General features: G+C 40.6%; 1 protein-coding gene across 4 annotated transcripts in view; it reads right to left on the reverse strand.

Annotated features, from left to right (window-relative positions):
• Positions 1-22,236, reverse strand: part of gsk3ba (glycogen synthase kinase 3 beta, genome duplicate a) — a 33,990-nt gene that overhangs the window by 8,662 nt on the left and 3,092 nt on the right. For all 4 annotated transcript variants that reach the window (XM_086051334.1, XM_086051332.1, XM_086051333.1 and 1 more), the window contains exons 2-4: positions 16,409-16,602; positions 10,888-10,971; positions 438-548 (exon numbers count right to left, since the gene is read on the reverse strand). In XM_086051334.1, coding sequence (XP_085907460.1) covers positions 438-548; positions 10,888-10,971; positions 16,409-16,602 — 389 coding nt within the window. The remainder of the gene's footprint in view (positions 1-437; positions 549-10,887; positions 10,972-16,408; positions 16,603-22,236) is intronic.

Consider the following 22,236-nt stretch of genomic DNA (forward strand, 5'->3'; position numbering starts at 1 on the left):
AGATGCAAATTCAGTGACTATTGTGAAATGAAAAGGATGCTCAATTAACGGACAATTTGTGCCCTAATTATTCCTGGGAACCTGTTATGTATTTGCAGGCAAAAATCTTCCGATATGATGGAATTTTCTGTGTTTTCATACGTTGATGCATGAGAATCAACAAATTTTGCTTCAGTTGGGTTTAAAGGGATACTTCACATATGTACGCCATTCGCAGCAGTAAAAAGTTCATATTTTGTCTAGAATTGATCTGATAACTTCATGATTACATAATATTACATAATACATAATCTGATTTTCTAACTTCTTGCTGTGTTGTACTCAGGTTGAAGTGGCCATTCCAACCAGACTTGGTATTTTGACAGAATGTCATTTTTGGCAAATTTTGCTACATAGTTAATATAAGTGCAGTATTATTGAGACATCATAAACAGTACCTTGACATAAACCATGGGCAGAGTCTGCTTGGCTCGGCTGTAATGTCTGGCCACTCTGTAGACCGTCTCAGGAACGTAATCCAGAACCAAGTTCAGGTACACTTCATCTTTCTGTTAGTGAGGAGCACAAATAAGAACAGAACCAAGTTCAGGTACACTTCATCTTTCTGTTAGTGAGGAGCACAAATAAGAACAAATATAACTCATACGCAAAGTATAGTTGTAAAGCAGACAACTAATGCACATAGAAGTCATCGAGTGACACTCAATATGCGATTTAATGCCTCTGTGTTTCCTTTCCCCCTCTAGGGCTCATGAGAGGCCTCATTCTGATGAATGGCGCTTCTTGAGTGCTGATGTAAATGACATTTTTCCCAAAGTCAAACTGGGGGTCCATTGTGTAGGGTTTGCCCCCGTGGGCAGGAAACACACACGCATGCGTCACAGCGTCCTGTACTCCAAAAAAGGCCGCAGACACTGATATCATTTCCTCCGTAGAGGAGGGTAGGGTTGCGCACGTTCTATTCTGGAGCACACTGACCGTGAGGGGACACCGCGGCCACTGGATTATTCTGGGACTACTTCCTTTTCCCTTTGCATCTGAATGGCTCTTGGCCTTCTGAACTACTAATTCTATTGTGTAAACTGGTTCTCGGACTTCTGCCGTTTTGCTTCTGTGATGGTTGTGGGCCACCGCGGGTCCCTTGACACTGAAGGTGTCCCGTAGGCAGCCGCTGGGCCGTCGTGGGGTGGTCCCATGTGCCTGCACAGCACTCCGGGACACCCCCAACGTTTATTGTGCAAGCGTGACGGTGTCAGTTCACTCGCATGTGTCCGTAGACACACACCCGTGGGACTTTAGTTGCTTTGTATGTGACCACCCTCTAATGTGCTATCAACAACGCTTACGACCTTGCCAACTTCCTGGGCTCCTCGCTTGCACTCCATTCCAAAAGGTGTTTAGAAATTACATAGCCACTCCACCACACTCTGATCGCCCTGCCGGGTCCACTACCATTGTCCTGCTCTCTTCCCCTCCTGTCCTATCCTATTTTATATTATGCCACCCTCAGGGTGTAGCACTTTTGTCTCGTATAAAACTCCGCTCGATTTTAACATCAAGCCTTATAAGAATACATAAGGCGGTTTTATTTTTCTTACAGCTCGGGTCCTGTCTTGACTTGTGGTTATTTTTCTCTCTGTCCTCTTTCCTTTTTTTCTGTCGCACCTCTCTCAACCACCTTGTTCTGTCTGACAGCATTTTTCAAGAAATATCCATCGTACAAGCAGCAGATCCTCTATTCTGCATGACCTAGCAGCCTAACAGTATAGGTTTAGTAACTCATTCACTGCCATTGATAAATTTGTCTTTTCACAGTCCAGACACTCAATCCCAGGAACTCGATTTTTTTTTCCAAACGTTAGGGTAAAAGAGGGTTTGAAAATGTCTGGCAGTGAATGAGGAAAAAAAACAAGTCAAACAAAACAAAAAAACAGATTGACTGAAATCTGTGCTCGATTATAGCACGGGGTTTTCAATGAGTTCCTCTCCTACAGCGGCGATATAACTAGAACAATCTTACTAAGTGGAGAATTAAAGCCATAGTTACACGGAATATTTGTAAGAAAAGCACTTCTATGCCATACAATCAAATGAAAAACAGTAAGTATGGCGCTGTGATTGGGCCTGCCTTCTTGTGTCGCATGATGATATACAAAGTATTAGCCATTAAACCCATTAAACATTAGAAAAAAAAAATCACAGCACACCACACAAAAAAGAAATGTCCCAATACTTATACTGTACTGAAAAAATATAATCTCATCTAAATTTACTTCCAAACTGACGGATTTAGTGTGAAATCTGGGCCTATTTGTTTGAACATGACCCTGATATACTCACAGGAAGCCATGACTTATTCTGTTGTATGAATGTCAACAAGTGGATACACAGGTTTTTTGGACCAACATTCGGCCATCGAATGGAAAAACATTTAATTGTTTTGACTGTCACTTTACGTCGCTGGCATAGATGCATAACAATATTTATGTAATTTAAAAATATATATTGACCCCTGATGAGGGACCGAGAACCAATATTTGGAGCCGATATTCAATAAAAGGGAAAAACATTGAGCGTCAAAATTTTAAAAATAAATACAAGATACAATTCTTAACTTTTTTTAAATGTCTTGAAGCAAGTCTTTATTGAACAACTTTCCAGATTTCCAAAATGTTGAAGTCTTTTTTTTTTTTTTTTTAAATCTTAGACAATAGACATCTTTGTTTTAAAATTCTTAGAAAAGGTTCAGGGTGCTCCCAGAGCCATCAGCATGTCCTAAAAACGTAAACAATTAAATAGCTGCCTATAGTTTTCTACAGTAAATAAAGTTCTCTAAAATGACAAAATAGCAAATGTTAGACTTTAAAGTATCTTTGTTTTAATTTCATACAAAAAACAAAAAGGCGCAGACAGTTCCCAGGGTCAGCAGCATCTCTTTTCAAGTTAACTAAAAATTTAATAGTTCCCGTAAATGAACAGTTTTGAATTTCTCTCTCAGATTTTTTTTTTTTTAAAGGCCTGTTGTTGATAAGAGTCAAAATGCCAAATATCGGCACTGATAATCACGGCGTTCATCTGATAATCGGTCTATCCCGAAATCAAATGAAGTACAGCATTAACGGAGCACGCCATCTTGTACTTAGTGACACCGTATTTTTATGAAAACTAGTTCATTGTCTACAGTTCTACACCTTGAAATGATGTACAGTATGAACGAACTCACATGAACCGATGACCCCTGTACCAATCCAGTTGTGAGTTTTGCTTTTAGATCGCAATTTATTTTTTTGCATCTCATCATACTTATCAATAAAGCCACCTTACAGTGGAAAATCTAATTAAATCCACCTTGAGATGATTGTCCAAGCATGGGCATGCTATGGACACTCACTCACTCTCAAGTTGGTCAACGATGGGCATCATTACCAAAACTGCGTTCAGCCCTCTGGTGGCTTCATTTGAACATTAATCTGTAGTCAGCCCATTGCGTGGGTGTGTGTGAGTGGGGGTGTGTGCGTGCGTGTGTGTTGAAGACACCCATTGATAACATTTGCTACTACTAGAGAGCCGACCCTACCTCCCGCTACTGCCACTCAAGCTATATTTAGCCTAGCAACAGTGATGTGATCACTTCCTGCCTGGCTACAAAGCCACTTCCTTGGCTAGATCCCAATAGGTTATAGCCAGGCGGCGACCTGATTGGACCGCCTCTGTTAAATAATTCAGATGCCAATTTGCTGGCGTAGCTCCTCACACACCTGAACAACGGGCTCTGTTGTCGATTACCAAACGTTACCATGTGATGGTGTGCGAAATGGAGATATGCGGTATGGGAGTCGACAGCATCCCAAACATGTCCCATTACATAGGTGGCAATCTAACATTGTGGGTCAGACGAAGGAAAAACAGGTGGGCTTAAATTTAACACATAGGTTTCTTCTGGATTTACAGTGGAGGATGCCAAGTGACACGATCTCCATTTTGTCTCCCAGGTGGCACAATTTGGATATGCGTCACAGCAGGGAAAATAAAAATAAAAAAAACACACGGAATCGGATATCTTCATATCAGAATCAGGACTCTTCTAAATGTGATACTTGTTGGACATACACCAATGCGGGTGCAGCGTAAACGCACAGATCGGATATAGCCCGTTAATGTGAGCTTGACGTCATCCAAATGCACCAATTGCAAATTTACACACAACCGTGTCTGTGTCAAAAGCACAAATAAGCACACTTAAAAACCATGCATGGTAAAGCAAACGCATAGACAAACAGTTTCAATACAGTATAGAACAACATAGAACAAGCAAATATTACCAACAGTGGCCAGTGGAATCATTTAAATCAATTGGGGGAAACAGACAGTCAAAAGAATCAAAATCAACTAAACATTATCGAGCATTTAATAGAGTATTTGTATTATTAATGGATTATTGTTCAAGGCGGACGATTGGTCACATCCGCCTCACAGTTCTGAGGTTGTGAGATTAAATCCAGGCTACGGCTACTGTACATTTTCTCCCACATTCCAAAAACATGAAATGAGGGGTTTATGGGACTAAAATTGTCCGTAAGTGGGAATGTGAGTGTGAATGGTTGTATGTTTATAGGTGTCCTGTGTTTGCTGGTAGGGTAAGGGTTATCCCTTTTACATAAGTCAATTTTACAGTGTGCGGCCCTAAATTTCCAGGTTAGCGGCCACTAAAAAACATAAGCATAAGCGGTTCAGAGAACTGATGGATGGATGTTTATATCCGTGTACTGCTCATGCGGGTTAGGCAAATGTACTTTTATATTAAAAGTTTAAAAAAAAAAAAAAAAACAGGATAACAGTCGACATGAAGTCGGAATGGAACACTTGGACCTTCACTGTAAAGTTAGCCATTGTTCCACAGACATGTTTGTAAATGGGCTTTCACTTGTATAGAGCTTTTCTAAATTGGAGTTACTCGAAGCGTTTCATCATTGTCTCCCCATTTTACCTACTGATGACACAGCTTCAGGAGCAACTCGGGGTTCAACATCTTTGTCAAGGACACATCGACATGGTCACAAGGGTTGAGGAGCGAACCCACAACCTTCGGTTGGGAGACGACCGCTCTACCACCTGAGCCATGCCGCCCCCATCTTTCCCACATAACTATTAAAAAATAGTTATTTCATAGGCATGATGGACTAGTAGTTGGAGAGTTTGCTTTGGAAAGAAATATGATGCGTCTGAAAGTAAATGCTTGTCTTCACAAGACTTGCCTGTAGCTGTCTTTTGAAGACGCAAATATATAATATCACTGCATGGGCATATTTTGTTGGAGAAGTACAAACACAAAAGCGTTGTGGTGTACCAATGTACTCTCGGTTATGTAACTGCATATCCCAACTGGAATTATGTTTCTATCTGCTACAGGGGCTAAGACAATTTATTTTATTTTTTTTGTAGGTGTTCAATTTCTGGGAAAACCTTTAGGTTTAAGAGTGTGATTCTATAGTCTATAGTAGATTTTTGGGGAATGCTGAGCGAGGCGCTTTAGGCCTTAAGGCCCTGATACACCAAAAAAGACGTTGGCCAACAGTGACAGACGCTTACCCCCTGTGGCGTCCGGCCGGCTGTCGGCACGTCACGCTGGAGGAATACACCGGAACGACAGACAGCGAGGCTGACCATTAAAGTGCCTTCTGCGCATGCATAAGCTGTAATACCCTTCCATACCAACGGCGGCAGTAGTCACCATTTCTCATGGTTATAAAACTCCAACCGGAAAGATGTTGGCCCCGGGGCTGATTACAACAACGTAAACAATGCATTCGGCTCTATTCTTTGCTCACGATGAACTCCCACGCGAAGTAAACCATCACGTTTTTGACACGGTATTGTGAAATACTTATATCGTCAACCCTCGCTCTTGTACTTGTAAGAAGATTAAGGCAGCGGAGGCGTGCTCACTGTTTTCCCGCATTTGTTACTTCCCGTTGGTGCTACGCGCGCTGATTTGCTAGCTAACAGCCAATCAGAGTGACCAAATGTCACGACTGGCGACGCCGATTCAACATACGTAAACGCCCCCAAGACGCTTACAGACAGGTTACGACATTACGACGGTGGTCACTACACAAATCAGACGCTGCGACGCTTCACCACCTCCGATGTAAGTTTGCTGTATGAGGGACTTTAACGGGTTACGCAAAGAGGCAATGTAACCATTTATTTACAACTCGTTACCATCATGATATCATTACTTTGTAACAATGATCGCATAGAATCGTTCTGTTTCCACTTACTGACACCTTTTACTAGCAGCAGTTCAAGACAGTGAAAGCCAAAGCCCCATTATATCCACCCACAACATGTGCTTAAGTACGGACGGGCACAAACATTGATTAATTGATCATTAAGAACTTTACAGTGTGGAATAGATTAATTAATCGTATTTTGAGGCAAAATTGAGTGAGTTATTTGAGCCACTGTGGATTCACTCAACGAGTTTGCTCCCTAAAGGAGATCAACACAGCATCAGCTTTTGGAAACTGTAGCAACCTGATGTCCGGGCAGGATTATTGTACTCAATACAATGCTAACCAGAAACAGGAGTTTAAAACATTCAGAATAATTTAGTCCTTCCAAAAAAAACCTATTAATCATTAATCATATCAATGTCACATTCAAAAGGCCATCACTAGATCAAAGCATATTATACAAGTGGTGAGAGGGGCAAAGCAGTGCATGTCAAGCACACCGCATGTTACATAAGACCACCTAAACGTGCTCACACAGGGTTCACATGTATTTGCCAAGGTCCAATTTAAACACTTTTCCAAGTATTGACAAGATTATTTGTCAGTTTCTTTTTAACTGTTAGCATTGCAATACAAACACAATTGTGTTTACTAATAGCTGAGGGAGTAGAATTTGTAGTGTCAGGTCAACTGGTCAAACCTGGTTGAGTCAGTCACTTCAAAAATTCAACCCTATATTCAATGCTTGTAAACACGGCATTTTAAAAACCTTTGGGCACAAGCTCTCACGGAAAAACTAGTAAGGTAGTATTACTAGTAGCAGCAGTAGTAGTGGTGGTTGCTTGACACACACATGCACCCTAACTCTTATCCAAATTTGACCTGTTCTTATCTTATATCCCGCCCCCGTTAGCCTGCCACATGCACATCCGTCGCTTGATCCATCGACATGTCAGCAAACAATTCAACTCAAAAATGCACTGTGCTCAAACTGTGCTGCTCACTATTGGGTATGAGGCCTCATTAACCATTGGAAGTATACGCAATTCGTACCAACTGTCGTCAGTTTACGGCCTATAGAAATGGAAACTCATTTAACCATCTTATCTTGCACCTGATTGTAAATGTTTTCCTATTATATTTGATACAGCTACGTACAGTAGATTACGTCAAGAGACCACGGCCTGGGCTGGAATACCAATTCTCAGGAGCAAGACGTTGCAACCAAATGCAACAAAGATGTGAAGCAATTCTCACCGAAACTGCATTTGCACAGTTTTGATTTGGAATACAACGTGCAGTACAATGAACACCTGTGCAATGCTGTAAAAATCTGCATATAGAGACCATTAGGGCTGGGAAAAAATATCATATCGCGATGTATTGTGATCATTTTTATGCCGATACCAACTATCGACACTATTATCAATACTTTTGATACCTTATGTTATGTTATGTTTTGTTCTATACCATACTTTTGGAACATTTGACGTCCTTAAAGTTGAGTTTTGTGAATGGAGTTTTATTGATTGTGCTCCGGTATATCAGGAGAGTTACTGGAAGAGTTTATGCACTTTTCAATAGTGGCACTTGAATAAATGTCAAATGGCACTTAAGTTAAAACTTAGGAAACACATGCCTTGTTGGAAAATTTCAGCAGGTCACTCACTTGGGATGTAAGATCAATTATTAGTTCACAAACAACAACCATTTTCCAATGCATGTTCGTTTAATCTTTCAAGAAAGCATCCAATCTAAATCAAGTCTCACACGAGTTGATTGAATTTGCTCGTCCATTTCTTTCAATCTCTGAAATAAAGGAATCAGACAAAGTCAGATCTGGGCTTTTTTTCTTACCTCGCGAACACTCACACCCATGCGGGCAAAGTGAGAAAAGGGCGCTGTCTAAGATGCAACCCCCACATATATAGTGTTGTGCTGTCAGATAAGTCTAATCAAAAACGTTGGTTCTGATCTTCTCCATCTATGGTTAATCATTTCAAGGGCCAGGTCGTCTGGCCCGGAAAACATCCTTGGTCACAAGGACTTACAAAGCTGTATGCGTGCAGTTATGTGAAGGCCTGTTGATGTGTGTGTTACACAAGACAAATCTTTCTATTGATTGTTATATGACTGCTTATGTGTAAGGACATTTAGAGGTTTGTGTGTGATGACCACAAATGTGTAATGCAATTACCGTCTGATCAACATATGACTAATATATTGGCTAATATTCAGCCATCCACCTAGAGTCAGTAATTACCAGCCTGATGCTAATATTGGACAAATCCTTCAGCCTCATCTTTTAAAAATATATATTTATATAATATTTAAGTATCGCAATACGTATTAGATCGCAACCCGAGTATCGGGATCCGTATCGGATTGGCACAAAAGTGTATCGTCCCAGCCCTGGAGATCATATTAAAATCTTTTGTTTCACATTTTACGCCCCCACACGTGACTAGGAAAAAATCATGCGTATTCCAGTTTCGAACGTACCGTGTGTGGTATGCTGCCACGCGGCGAGATCAACACATCACACACAAACCACATTCATTCACAGATCTCGCAAAACCGCTCAAGATTAAACGAGACTACGGAGTGAAAAAACATGGCGGATGAAAGTGCCGAAGGGGTCTCAGGTCGTGTCTTCACGAGTTTTTAAATTATTTTTTGTGGAAAAAAATGACAAAAAGAAAAGACATTGGGCTCTGTTGTAGCATGACTGTTTTCATTCAGGGTTCCCACTAAATTTGTACCCAGAAATATTTGTTCAAAACACTTCCAGGTTAGAAATGAAAACCTTCTAGGTTATAAATAAAAAAAATGTATGCCAGCAGCTGGGCGCGCCTTCTTGTGTCACATGATGCCTTCTTACGGTCTTGTACAATAAAAAATGTATCAAACCTGCCAAAGGTAAGTGTGTTCCTGTCCTAAAAAATATCTGTCCTAAAAAGTATCTGTGATTGCCAGGTCAATGCAGACATGGTCCAACAGCATGGAGGGAATGTCTATAATTAACAGTCCTAGTCGCCTCGTGGGGCCCACGCACTGTATCCTCTTAGAAATCCTCAGCCGCCATCTTTTGGCTTGGGTAGGTATGTATAGCAAGGAAGCATTCCTAACTGCAGAGTCATGGTAAAACTTCCAATGCTAGTATGAGTGACTGTGTGTGCGTGTCTATATTTGACACATGCACAGTTTGCCAGCAAAGCCAGTGACGCCTGCTCGCTTTGTCGTCGCCAGGGGACCACCACAGACACTCGACGAAGACGGACAAGTTCAGTCGAGCAGTGGACAGGGACTTCCCTTTATGCCAAGTGCTGATGAGGGTGTAACGCTACACAGAGGTAACAGCTGGGTTCACACACCTGCTGGGACACAGATGAACAAATTACAGCATCACCTCTTATGGGCTACACAAACTAGGCCCTTCAAACTGTGCTTCAACCCATTTGACATCTGAAGTCCAGTGCATTTGGCCAGTGTGAGTTCTCTGATGCGTAATCAAGATTGGTTCACTTGCCCTCCTCTAACACACTTAGCGAGCCTCAGTCAGGCATGAGAGGACATGCACATGATTCATTTATAAGGGGTCTTTGGTTTAAAATGGGCCCAATGGAGAACATTTCAAGACCACGAAGGTAACGCAGTGAACTAGCAGTGGCATAAGAGCACGTAATGGGCTACAAGGAGGCATGTGTAGCTACTGCTGTACTTTTTCATTTGATTGTTTTATATTTTTGGCCTAGGAGAGTTATTCAGTAAATGACTGTAATTGACTATAATTATGACTTTACTGCAGTGATCGCATAATGCGGGTTGTGACTTGCGTGCCAATTGTCAATACGGTTTTGCAGTAGGAACGGAACTGCGCCGCACATGAGGACCCCTGTAATGTTCCTTGCCAGTTATTTATGGTAATTGACACCTTGCATAAATGAGATAAACAGAACATGGACAGAATTGAGAGCCCCCCCCACCCGAAAATACAATTTCTACAGCACAATCCGTTTACTCATGTACACAATGTCCTCAAAGCATTAGTGGCAATTGCCAATTAAATTAAAGTTACTGCCACCTTGTACAACAAAAATAAAACACAAAAATTTTAAGACGGCAAACTCAGTTACATGCAGGCGACATGTTCCATCACACCAATGCATTCACTCCTCTCGCCAAATATTCTTAATAACCGCCACCATGCACAACAGAATTAAATACTAGAAATAATGCAGAGTCAAAAAATAGTCCACAACACATTCTCAGGAGAACATGCACATGCAATCATGGGCCCAGCAAATGCTAATGTATATCACCGTATAAAAAGAGGGTTAAAAAAAAAAAAATTGAGTTTCATAATGTGTCCATCCATGTATTCAGGCAAACGGGTCTTTTAAGCAGCTGGTTCAGGCTAAGCGCACTATGCATTCGACCCTGTAATTGACTGGCTATCTATCTGGACTGGACCCCGCCTCTCGCCCCAAGTCAGCTGGAAGAGGCTCCGGCTCTGCTCCTTGAAAGGATGGATGGACGTTTGATGGACAGGTAGACTTTTGCTACTGTTCTTGCTTATAACGTGTTCAGGTGTGCCTGATGCAGTGACTGCTTAAGGTATGAGACTGCTTAAAATGGTGCAGTAACTCACCTTGTCTCCACTGGAATAGAAGAAGTAACGCAGCCGGACAATGTTGCAGTGGTCCAATTTCCTCATAATCTGCAGCTCACGATTCTGAAGAAAAAAATGATACACAAAAGAATACAGATATGGTTTATTCTGTCTAAGAGGCGGAAACATTGCTTCCTGCTGCAAAATGTTCTTCATTTTTACTTTGCTGATTGGATGACAATAATGGCACATAAGTTCACACTCCTCTAGGCCATATCCACACAGGTATTTTTTTTTTTTTTTTACCCACCAGGTGACGTTTGAAAACAGCTCCATCCACATGAAAAGCCATTTACGCTAAGCAGGCTGTTGAAAACATTCCACAGCACTATAACTCCAAATCATATGATCATCATAATTTAGATATTTGAAGAAAAAATATATATATATACATGGCCAGACTGATTAAATCGGACGACATTAGTACACTATTGTGTGTGAATTAAATCATCCTCCATCCGCTCATACTGTACACCCAAAACTATATACCGGTATATATGTTGATAAGGTTTATATTAATGCTTAGTTGTTCATTACTAGCATTAAAATTAGTTCCCTTTTCGGTTGACCTCTCTCTTTGTACATCCTATCCCGTTTTTCAAATGCAAAAGTGAAAAATTACATTTAGACGTGAGAAAAGCATCTCTTGTTTTTATTTTTTTTTTTTTATTTATTTATTTTAAAAGTCATCACTTCATGGCAAATAACATAATGAAGTAGAAGATATGGCATTTAACATTAAAGGGGATAATGCATGAATCATGTTTTGCCAGTAACTTTCCTCATTATGTTGCTTATGTACTGCATGAATTGTATTTATGGATGGAATCTAGCTTCAGCTATATTAATCCGTTCATGCTTTTTTTTTTAATGTTTCTGTACTTACAAATTCCTTTCTGCTGTTAAGGTAAAGAACAAAGTATTCTACAACCATCAAATGCTCTGGCTTTAAATCTTTATTGTTGTTAATTAAGCGTTAAGCGACCCAAAAATATATTTTATTGATAACACCGGTCTATTTTTTAAAGCAAGCGGCCGATTAATTGGTTGTTGGGTTTTTTTCCTGAACAAAAAAAAAAAAAAAAAAAAAGAAGGAAAATTGGCACCGACCTAAAAAAAAAAAAAAAAAAATCCATCTTGGTCGGGCCCTAAAAATAATCAGCTTTCTTCCTGAATAACACACTTGAATAGGAAGTTACCAAAACCAATCTTTTTACCTGAGAAGAAAATTGCACACACTAAATCATCATATTCAATTCAATTCAAGAAGCATCCCAAACCAAAAAAAAAAGTACAGTAACTATTTGGATGAACGGGCACAATAACACAACCAGAAGAGGCATCATTCTCAATGACTTTGCTGTCTAAATAAGCACAACATAAAGCCATTGGGAAATGACCGATGACACAAATAGGAGCTTAGACAGCATTATTCTGCTCAACACTACATCACTGGCATTAAAAAAAAGGTGTTCAGAATATTCAGAGATTCTTCCACTACATTTTTCAAATGTATATTTTGAAAACACCTGCATTTACTTGGACATGGCATTCAAGATTGCATGCATTTACATTAAGATGCAAGTTGGGCACTGAAGATGTGAACACAGCATTAGTGACACTTGAGCAGTCTTCTGCATTTGAGCACCTGGGTAATTAGAAGTGTTGCTCATGTGTGAGGGGGGGCTAATGCTGTACAGTAGATAAACAAAGTGTCATCCTACACTTAAACGCGCATTATCTTCTCAGGAGCCAGCACAGCATCTTTTTCCTGAAGGAAAATGGTTTCCTCCTCTGCCTTTCTTGTCCACCAAAATGTGACATCACTGCATGTAGGTCACAACCCATTGTGCTCTGCAGGAAACACCATCATCTTATGGTGTGCCTATGTATGTGCAGTGTGTGGATGAGTGGGAGGAGACAGGCTGGTCAGCAACAGTCTGTCCAGCTAGTACTGCAATCATTCCTGCAAACAGAATCCATAAAATACTTGATCCGATTCCTACACGTATTTAGAGCACAGAGCCACAAGACGCAATTATTCAAAGTGGAGCGCATACAGTACAGTGGCTGGCTTCCTTCTGCTAAATAACTTGATTGATATAAATAAATCAAAATACAGTAATACTCCACTTTTCATGGAGGCAAGAGACCAAGCCCTGGTCCCAAAAAAAGACACGAAGCCCACCCCAACAAAACTTATTAGCCTATATTGATAGTTTAAAATATAAACACAAAACATGATCCCAAATGAGTTTAGCATTTAAAACTCATCTTATAACATTGCCTTAAAACAGATGACTTACAGATGATTTACTTTTAAAATAATAAAAATGCTCCTCAGTTTTGCTTAGTATAAGCACATGCAGGAAAGACTCTCGCGTAACTTTTTCCGCTATCAACGCTGCCTAAAATTAGCTCCTCCTTGACGTACAAAGCGCTTTTCTCAGTCGAGATGTGACACTTTTACATAAAACAGGTTTACGTGGAGACTGTCATTCATTGAAATCACTCCGACTGAAGACCTCTGGTCAACGGTTTGCATAAGAGGTGATCTTCATGATTTCATTGCACAGAAGGCACTATTTATAAACAGCTAAAACATTCCCATTTCTTTCTTTTATTATTGCCTCATTTGCTGAATATTACTACTGTACATTCATTTTCAAAAACTAATTACATCCAGAGTAGACATGTTCTCATGTTACTCATGAGATTATCAGTAGAAGCTAACAACTATTAGTTTGCGTCAGCACAAAGAAGTTATGACTCAATTTTGTTGTGCTCAAAACACCACTGTTACAACCATGAACATAAAGTACATTAATCGTACGCTACACTCAATGGGGGTCTTTGGTCAATAGGAATAAGCCAATGAGGCTTTTGATTAGCACACTGCTGGTTTTGGACTTTTTGGTTAGATATGTGATACAAGAAACCAGATACATCCTTCTGCAATGTTATGCATCTGTGTGCAAGAGCGAGCAAGTGCTGGTTCCTCTGCGAGCATCCATTTTCCAGTTGGCTGAAATGTGATCCCTCATATGGGTGCAGAGGAGGGCCTGTCCCATAATGCATCAGTAGCTCCATCTCTTACTTAACTCCCTTTTACATAGAATCAACTCTTGTTGGAGTAAAAAGCTCAGATTCAGACAAAAAAACAAACAAAATCAATAGTTAAAGGTCTTGCGATAGACAGAAAAAAATAAGCAGGTGGAACAAAACGAAGGGTTAGTGTGGGGGAAAACACTTGCTGGCAGTCATGTGAGGAGATGTAATGCTCATTCACCTCCCCACCAGCTGTAAGCAAGAAACACTGGGCTGAGCAAGGAGGTGTTCTAAAACAGAGGCAAGTGACATAATTCCAAAAAAAAATAAAAATAAAAATTTTAAGAGAGGAAAGTATGCTCGCTAACTGCTGGGTTGTTCATAGATGCGGCCCTCTAGTGAGTCATGCTAACCAGAGGCTAACCACAAGCTAGCTCCATGATAGCATCGTGGGCAGACACAAAGAAGCAAACACACATTTTGCAATTTGCAACAGATGCTGGTGCTAAAAATAAAACAAACAAAAAAAAAAAAACAGGATGTGCCATATCGTGACATCATATAATTGAGCTGCACTGGCCAGCACCTGTTGTGTCTGAAAGTTAAACATTGTGAAGTATTCACTTGGGCCAGTTTGTAGGGCACAAAAAGAAGTCGGAATGACAGAAACTTAAAGTTAAATAACAGGCTTCAGCCTTTTATAATGCGAATGCCACGGAAAAATAAGCAGAAGAGAGTGGATTCAGTATTGTCACTCCTGGGTGGATTTACAATTCATTTGAAGTACAGATTGGTTATTTGTATCCGTAGTATTCGTTACATTATTTAAATGTTTCTAGTGTCTCTACAGACAGCAGAACTTGAATGAAAACGGTAAAAAGGAAAACGAAATGTCTGGGCGAAGAGAACAATTAGGGACCTTCGTCTTCCACTCGGAACCATAAAACTGGCAAGTCTGAAATTTCTGATCGCCAACTGGGAAAACAATAACATGTCTGACTTACTACTTGCAAATTCGGGGCATAATGACTTCACCACAATGATGACACCAGACCTAACACACTTATTGTGAGTGTAAAACTTGATTTAAAACACTGTATAAACTATATTTATACACTTATGTACTGGTCTGGATACGCTGATAACCTGGAACGTAGCATTAGCGCTGACCGAGGAGTGGCTTGGAGGAACTAGCATCTTCACAGAGATCCCGGAAAATAGTCTAATCACAGCCGTACCAGAAAATCCAGGAGTTATCCCCACAACTACAACTCATCTGCATCTGTTGTGACGTATAAAATGCTTGTCTGACAACTTCACGGTGATGGTTTTGGCATGAAGGCATTCTCTAAAGCCCATCTTTGCAACCTTTCGTAACCTTCAACAAACCCTGACGAAAAAACAGCATTCGGTCTGTGCGCAGACACTGGCAAGCCTTCGTCGTGAGGTGAGGTATGGGCTTTACGTGCAGGCGCTGTTCTACTTCTGCAAAAAAATAAAGAAAAAATAGGGAAAATGCCGGTTCTTCAACTCTGAGCCAAGAATGCTGAAGTATCCACCCTGGTGGAATGAGAAAACATCGAAATGTGAGCATCCTAGTTTAGATTGCTGCCCCAAGGCAAGGATAAGGATACTACTATACTCACACTATGTACAGTAGTTTTAAGGCTAGAGCGTCATCCAAATGCACCCCCCAACTGGTATTTAAGAAACAGCATGAGAGAAAGCAATGTCGCCAAGCCGTGAAAAAACAGCCCATCCGTCAAAGTGAGTCAAAATCAGGTATGGAGTGTGCGTGCGGTGCCTTGTTTAGAAGGAAATCGCACATTTCCACGCTGGCATCAAAATGAAAGCTGACAGGCACTGTGCTCTCACGCTTTCAGGATAGAAGACAACCAAAAAGTTTACATGGGAAAAGCAGGTACTCAGTATATGCTCTCGGAGTTGAACAGACTAATCAATTATGCTACTCCACATTGATATTTGGAGCTTACAGTTGACTTATTGGTATACACCTATATTTGGCACCATGTCTTCCAATTGGCCACTTTTACGGATTTTCAACTCAACCTGTGCTGCCGCCGCCGGACTATAACACCCTAGGGAGCATACAACTTTTCATACATTTACATGGGTCGGAGAGGGAATAAAAATAGGACAAAAAAAATAGGCTGGTTGTGTAGATCTGGCCTGCTAGCCATGAGTTTATTGAGTTTAAAGACTCATGTCAGCACCATCGTCTGATCTTGCTAGTAGTTAATTTTATTTTTCCACTCTTATGTATCATTGGAAAATGTTTGGGCTTGAACGCATGTGCTTGTCACTATATGATAAATTACGTGATGTGGCATTTTGATCTAAGTGTCCACGAATTGTAGTGGGTGGTACGATATGATTGCAGCCCCTTGTGACGCATTCCTGTAACTTGGGAGAAAGCTGAAACCTGATTTACCTTAAACCTCTTGTCCTGCAGCACCTTCTTGATGGCCACCAACTCTCCAGAGTCACACAGCTTGGCCTGGTAGACGACCCCGAACGAACCGTTGCCGATGACCTTAGTGTCTGTGTAGCTAACCTCCTGTGGCCGGTCGGGGCCTTGGCCTGGAGTGGCCATCACTGTTGTTACCTTGCTGCCATCTTTATCCCCTGTGAGAGAACCAGAGAGAAAGAAAGTCAGAGGGCGGGCATGGCACTGCAGCTGAGATAATGTTTGAAGAAGTGTAACTCTACAAGGAGAAAGACTTGGTTTTCTGTGGTCGTCAGCTGCGGCTGAGGTTTTCAAACTAATTGGCAGTGAATTATGGGTAGGGTGAACTTCCCATCCAACTTTGCTCCTTGGCAATACACACACCAGACTGAACAGTTCATTTGCTTCTAAAAGGAGAATGGACATTCCTTTGAGGACAACAATAAAGATTCATTTTGGGAAACCATCGACGTCAAACTTGAAACAGCGATCTCTGAACAAAGGAGGAGGCTTCCACAAAAACGTCATCAGTTCATACATCTAAGGACACGTTGCTGCCAGGCTTTGCGGTTCCCTGCATCACGCTACCATCGTTAAGAATGGTAAACCCAGCGGCCTCTGGTGTTTTGACTGTGGGTTGTGCAGACAGTACAGTAATTGCTCGGTCAGCTTTACAAATGCCACATTATAATTTCAAAGTGGCGTAGTTCAGATCAGTCACTTGAGTACCCTTGACCACAAACGTGTCCACCACCACTCAAACTGTACTTCTCGGAGCAAATGGGCTTCGCTATCACGTCAAGTGTTGAATCTTCTGAACATCTTGTCAATGATTTAATTATGCAAGCTGGACACTCACCAGATAAATTTTGGAAAAACTCATGTGTCATGATTCTTTAAAAACTTCCACCTGAGGGTTTAATTAGGAGACTTACTAGACATGGAGTGGCCAGAGCTGAAGATAAACGGGAAATTAACTAAATAAACTACAAAAAAATTCACTCGCCCTCAATTCAACCATCCTGGATTATTTTGAGCTCAACAATGAAACTAAAGTCAGTTGTGATAGGCAAGCGCCTTAGCATCTCCCGCACTTGTTGGGGCGATTCCCAAGAGTGAGATTTACAAACAGAGTCTCTCAAATATCTTTTTGAAATTTAGGAGTTTTACACTCCCTCACCCTGTGATATACAGGTGCTTAACACCAATAATTAAATAATAATAATAGCAGAGCTGGGTGCTATAGAGGAGTTTCCATGAAAGCTGAAGACAAGCGGTTAATGATGATTCCGGAGGACAGGTAGCAGGTTTGAGTTCTCTGCCTTTCATGGAGCTATCAAACTACTGTACTGCAGTATCATTGACCCAAGAGAGCGAGCATACGATTCAGCCTACATAACTCAGAAGGGCCTTTCCAGGCCGCCTCTGCACTTCCTCGAACTGTGAGAAAGGTCTGTTCGCACACGTTCACACAGGGAATTCGCACAACTAAAAGCAGCATGCGAGCAATCAGGACAGCTAGGGAAATGTTAGTTTCTGTTGGCAAACCTCGGGACAGAGAGCTGAATATGTACTTGGAAATTATTACTATATTATTAATATTATTAATTCCATTATATTACTTATGGCTGTCAGTGAGGTTCCGAGCGCACAGAAAATGTGTGATGTAAAAAACTACTGAGTCTCGATATCAGAACGTCAGAAACAGTGCAAAAAATTGCTCATCCAATATACAGTAGGTCTTGAAATGTTCAAGAAAGTCAGTCTCATCGTGCGCATGGGAGCACTTTCGTTTGGTTAGAAGTCAAAAGACAATAAGTGGCTCATTTTGTTCGCATCACTTGCAATAGAGAAGCGAGGGGGTAATGCAAAAGAAGGGGTGAGAAAAATGAGGGGTAGAAACGGAGGGCCGCAGCTTTGAAATGCTAAACAAGTCGGCTCATTGTTCTTTGTCAGCTGTCTCCCCCCTCCAAACAAAACCATCTGAGCAAAGGTGGGTGTGTCAACGTATGGTGCATGAACCCTCACTCCAGGAATATAACAGCTGCATCAGCCCAGTTACAGCCTGTGCGGGTAATGTGTATATGTACATATACACATCCATAGATAAATACACATACACACGTATTAGAGGTGCAACAATTAATCGATTATCAAATTAAAACTATGTTTGATTATCAAATAATGGTTTAGAGACCATTTGTCCAAATCCTCTGAATTTCAGCCTCTCATTAGTAAATAAGTAAATATTCTCAGATCTCTGTAGTCCTCCTTACTAGTTCCACATTTTGGTCCTGGAGTTATGATGGAGTTCCACTCTTACGAGAATTTGTCAGAACACTTTCCAAAAATGCTGGAGTTAAGTCGTAATCATAGAAAATATTAGTATGGAATAACACTCCTATATAAATCCATTGAAAAAGCGTAAATACCACTGTTTGTAAACACCCATACATTACAGTATATCATTAGCGGAGGACTCGGCATAGTTTATTAATGGTCTGAGACTAGTCAATTCATAGAGCCACTGACTGTAATTTCATTAGCGTTTTCAATTAGATGCCTCCCTTTGACAGTGAGACAAAGACAATGAACCAAATTAGGTTTTAGCATGTTAATAACAGCATCATGTTCACTTCTCAGAATTATTGCTCTCTTGAAAATTAAATGGTCATTTTCATGTCAAAATATGAGCAGCATGTGCACTAATATAATCATGTTAAAACAGGAAAAAGAGCAACAGAGTTAGATGTGTAGTAACAGGCTATTCTTTCAGGGCTATAGGAGAGATGACACACTGAAGTGAACAGATGTCAGAGAGATAGCAGATATTGATTAGAAGATCAGTAATCAACCCTAAATGTCAATCATTAAATCATCTGTATGATTATGTGCGACATTATTTTTGGAATTGCAAATACTCCGCTTCAGTCAGAGACAGTTATTACAGTTGGTGCTGTTTTGTTTCTTTTTTTTTTACTTCAAAATCAAACTATATAATAATTTAAAGAATTTAAACGTGCATAAAAAAATGTAATTGACTGCGGTAATGCAGTGGATATTCAGCAGACACTTCATTAGGTACACTCACGCAAACCTAATGAGATTCAGAAGTACGGCAGTAACCCTGCTTGTTGTTTAGACTTCACTTCTTGTCCACCATTATAGCCTTTCTCGCTAATGTAAATGACAAATAGCTGCACTAAGTGCATCACGTATTGACAGTTAGAATCTGACAAATCAATTTGCCCTGTGTTGCTAGATTTGTGTTCGCTGCTTCACCAGTGGCTATGCCTGCAAAATAACATGAACAGCCAAAATGTAGATTAATATTACATGTAGATCTCTGTGTAGATTCTCAGTGATCCAGGTCATAGTAATCAGCAAAGGTTCAATCAAGGCAACTGGACTGTTATCGTTTGTTGAAGATGTTTCACCTTAAATTCAAAAGGCTTCTTCAGTTCAAAAGGAGATGTCTATGTCAAACTAAATAAGCCGTCACCAAACAGAGTTTGAGGCATCACCTATTGTCGCCTGCAAAACGGTTGTTCACTAACAACACATTGAGCAACAACAAAAAACACCCTATTGGTTGACCACCCCCAAAGAACACACACTAAGGCATACACAAGGGACTCCACAGCTAAGATTTAGAACCGAAGAAGCCTTAAAGTTGAAACGTCTTCAACAAACAAGAACAGTCCAGTTGCCTTGATTCAACCATTGCTGATAAAGAGGTTCTGATATGGTAATACAGCAATACCTCAATATGATTGAAGAGTCACATAAAAACATAAATCTAAAACTGACTTTAGCAAATCTCATGAGACGGGTGAGGAAAAGGAAAAGCGAGTGAAAAAGGCTCTACTAAATAGATACTGAAGTTCAGACGATAGGACTGCCAAGTTTAGCCGTTAGCACTAGCAGCTAGCGATAGCAGTTTGGTTGCTTGCTTGCTGTTGGCATCGTCTCTCATCAGTTAATAAATGATAAAATGTTAGTGAATGTTAAAATGTTAATGAAGGGATTATGATGGTGACACTGAAAGTGATTGATTCAGTGTCCATTATTTACTATGTGAAGAATTGTCCATCCAATGAATTGACACCGTGAATCTTTGTGACCGACCGAAATGTAAAATTTTCTAATGTGTTATTGCCGCCATGTATTCAGAAGAATTGTCAACCATTCAGGGTCAGCGCCGTTTAATACTTTTCATTTCTGGTTTAATATAGTACATTCTGCCTATTATTGACCCATCCAACATGGAGTCAGGTAGTTTAAAGAATTCTTCAAGCTCTTAAAGCTTTACACTCCGCAACGCAATGCAAGGTTTAGTCCAGGCAGGCTATTTAGTGGCTGCGCGACAATTAGGACAAAGTCCGTCTTTACATCAACAGTAGAAAAAAAAAAACAACAACAACAGCTGACCTATTGACAAAACCATTCTAGTGTATGAAGCACACAGATACCAATATTTGGCACACTAGGAATGATTAGCTTAAGCGTGAGTGTGTATGAAGAGCCCTCGCCCTGGCCTCACCCCACTAACACACATCTCAATCAGCACTGAAGCTCCGCTTCCTCGACAGCCTCACAGTCACAAAGTGGGCAAGTGCAATTGTGAAAATTCGATACAGTTGTCTAGTCTTATTTTAATTTTTTCCATGACCACACTCGTAACTAACTCAAAACCCTCACCTTAAATCTACTCTTTCCGAATTAACATGAATGGAATTGCCATGAATCTGTTCCAAACCTCCCTTAAAACACCAGGAAAATAAATTGTAGTGAGTTTTTAATAAATCAAACAGCACTCTACTGTATTGCACTTTGATTCATTTTATTATTATTAATGACATACCTAAACAGATTGTAGAGAATTAAACGATATCACAATTTCATGCATTCATCTGGGGCTCCTTCTCGAGAGCATGCCTTGGTCACCAGGGAGCAGTATAATACAACTAAGTCAATAAGATGAAAAAATATTTGTTTTTTGTTTTTTACAGATAAAGAATATGTAAGTGTTATTATACTGTCTGCCTTATTGTGTTGCTGCAACGTTTGTGTTCAAATGTAAATTGCTTGAAATGTTATATCACAAATTCAACACTTGTGGCGCTAGCCCGTGTATGGCATTTTGCATTGCGCATAAGCATTAAGCTTGCGGACTTTCAGCATACTAAAGCCTGGTTCACACGGCAAGATTTTTAAATTGTCAGCCGACCTCCAAACTCTGAGAGACCCCACATGTGATGAGAAAAAAAAAAATCACAGGTATAACAGTCTGTGGTGTGCAGCCACACGGCAAGCTCAACATATCACACACAACCGATTCATTCACAGATATTCTCACAAGAGATGGAAAATATCACAAAACCCCTCGAGATTAAACGTGACTTCCGAGGAAACAAACATGGCGGACGGTCCCAAATCGTGTCTTCACGGTGACGTTAGTTTGTGGATTCTCTTTAGCGGAAAAAAAAAAAGTTACACAAAAAGAAAAAAAGATTTGATGCGCCATGACTGTTTTGATTTTGGATCCCACAGCGCTTCCTCACGGCCCCGTCACCTCGCTTTCTGATTGGCTGTACATCACCGTCAACCGGCTGCATGCTCGTTTGTCCTCAGGGCACACCACACACGATGTGAAGTCGAGCCAAAACAATCCAACATGTTGAATATCCCCGATTTGATGTTGAACATCCTCCAGAGCAAACTGAGCACACCACAAAGAGCAGGATTCTCTTTTCAGATTATCTTTGGAGCCATTATGGGAATCGGGGCCAACCTACGATTGTCGGGAGGGG

Source organism: Filicampus tigris, chromosome 14 (assembly GCF_054856515.1).
Source record: "Filicampus tigris isolate MCC_2025a chromosome 14, RoL_Ftig_1.0, whole genome shotgun sequence".
NCBI lineage: Eukaryota > Metazoa > Chordata > Actinopteri > Syngnathiformes > Syngnathidae > Filicampus > Filicampus tigris.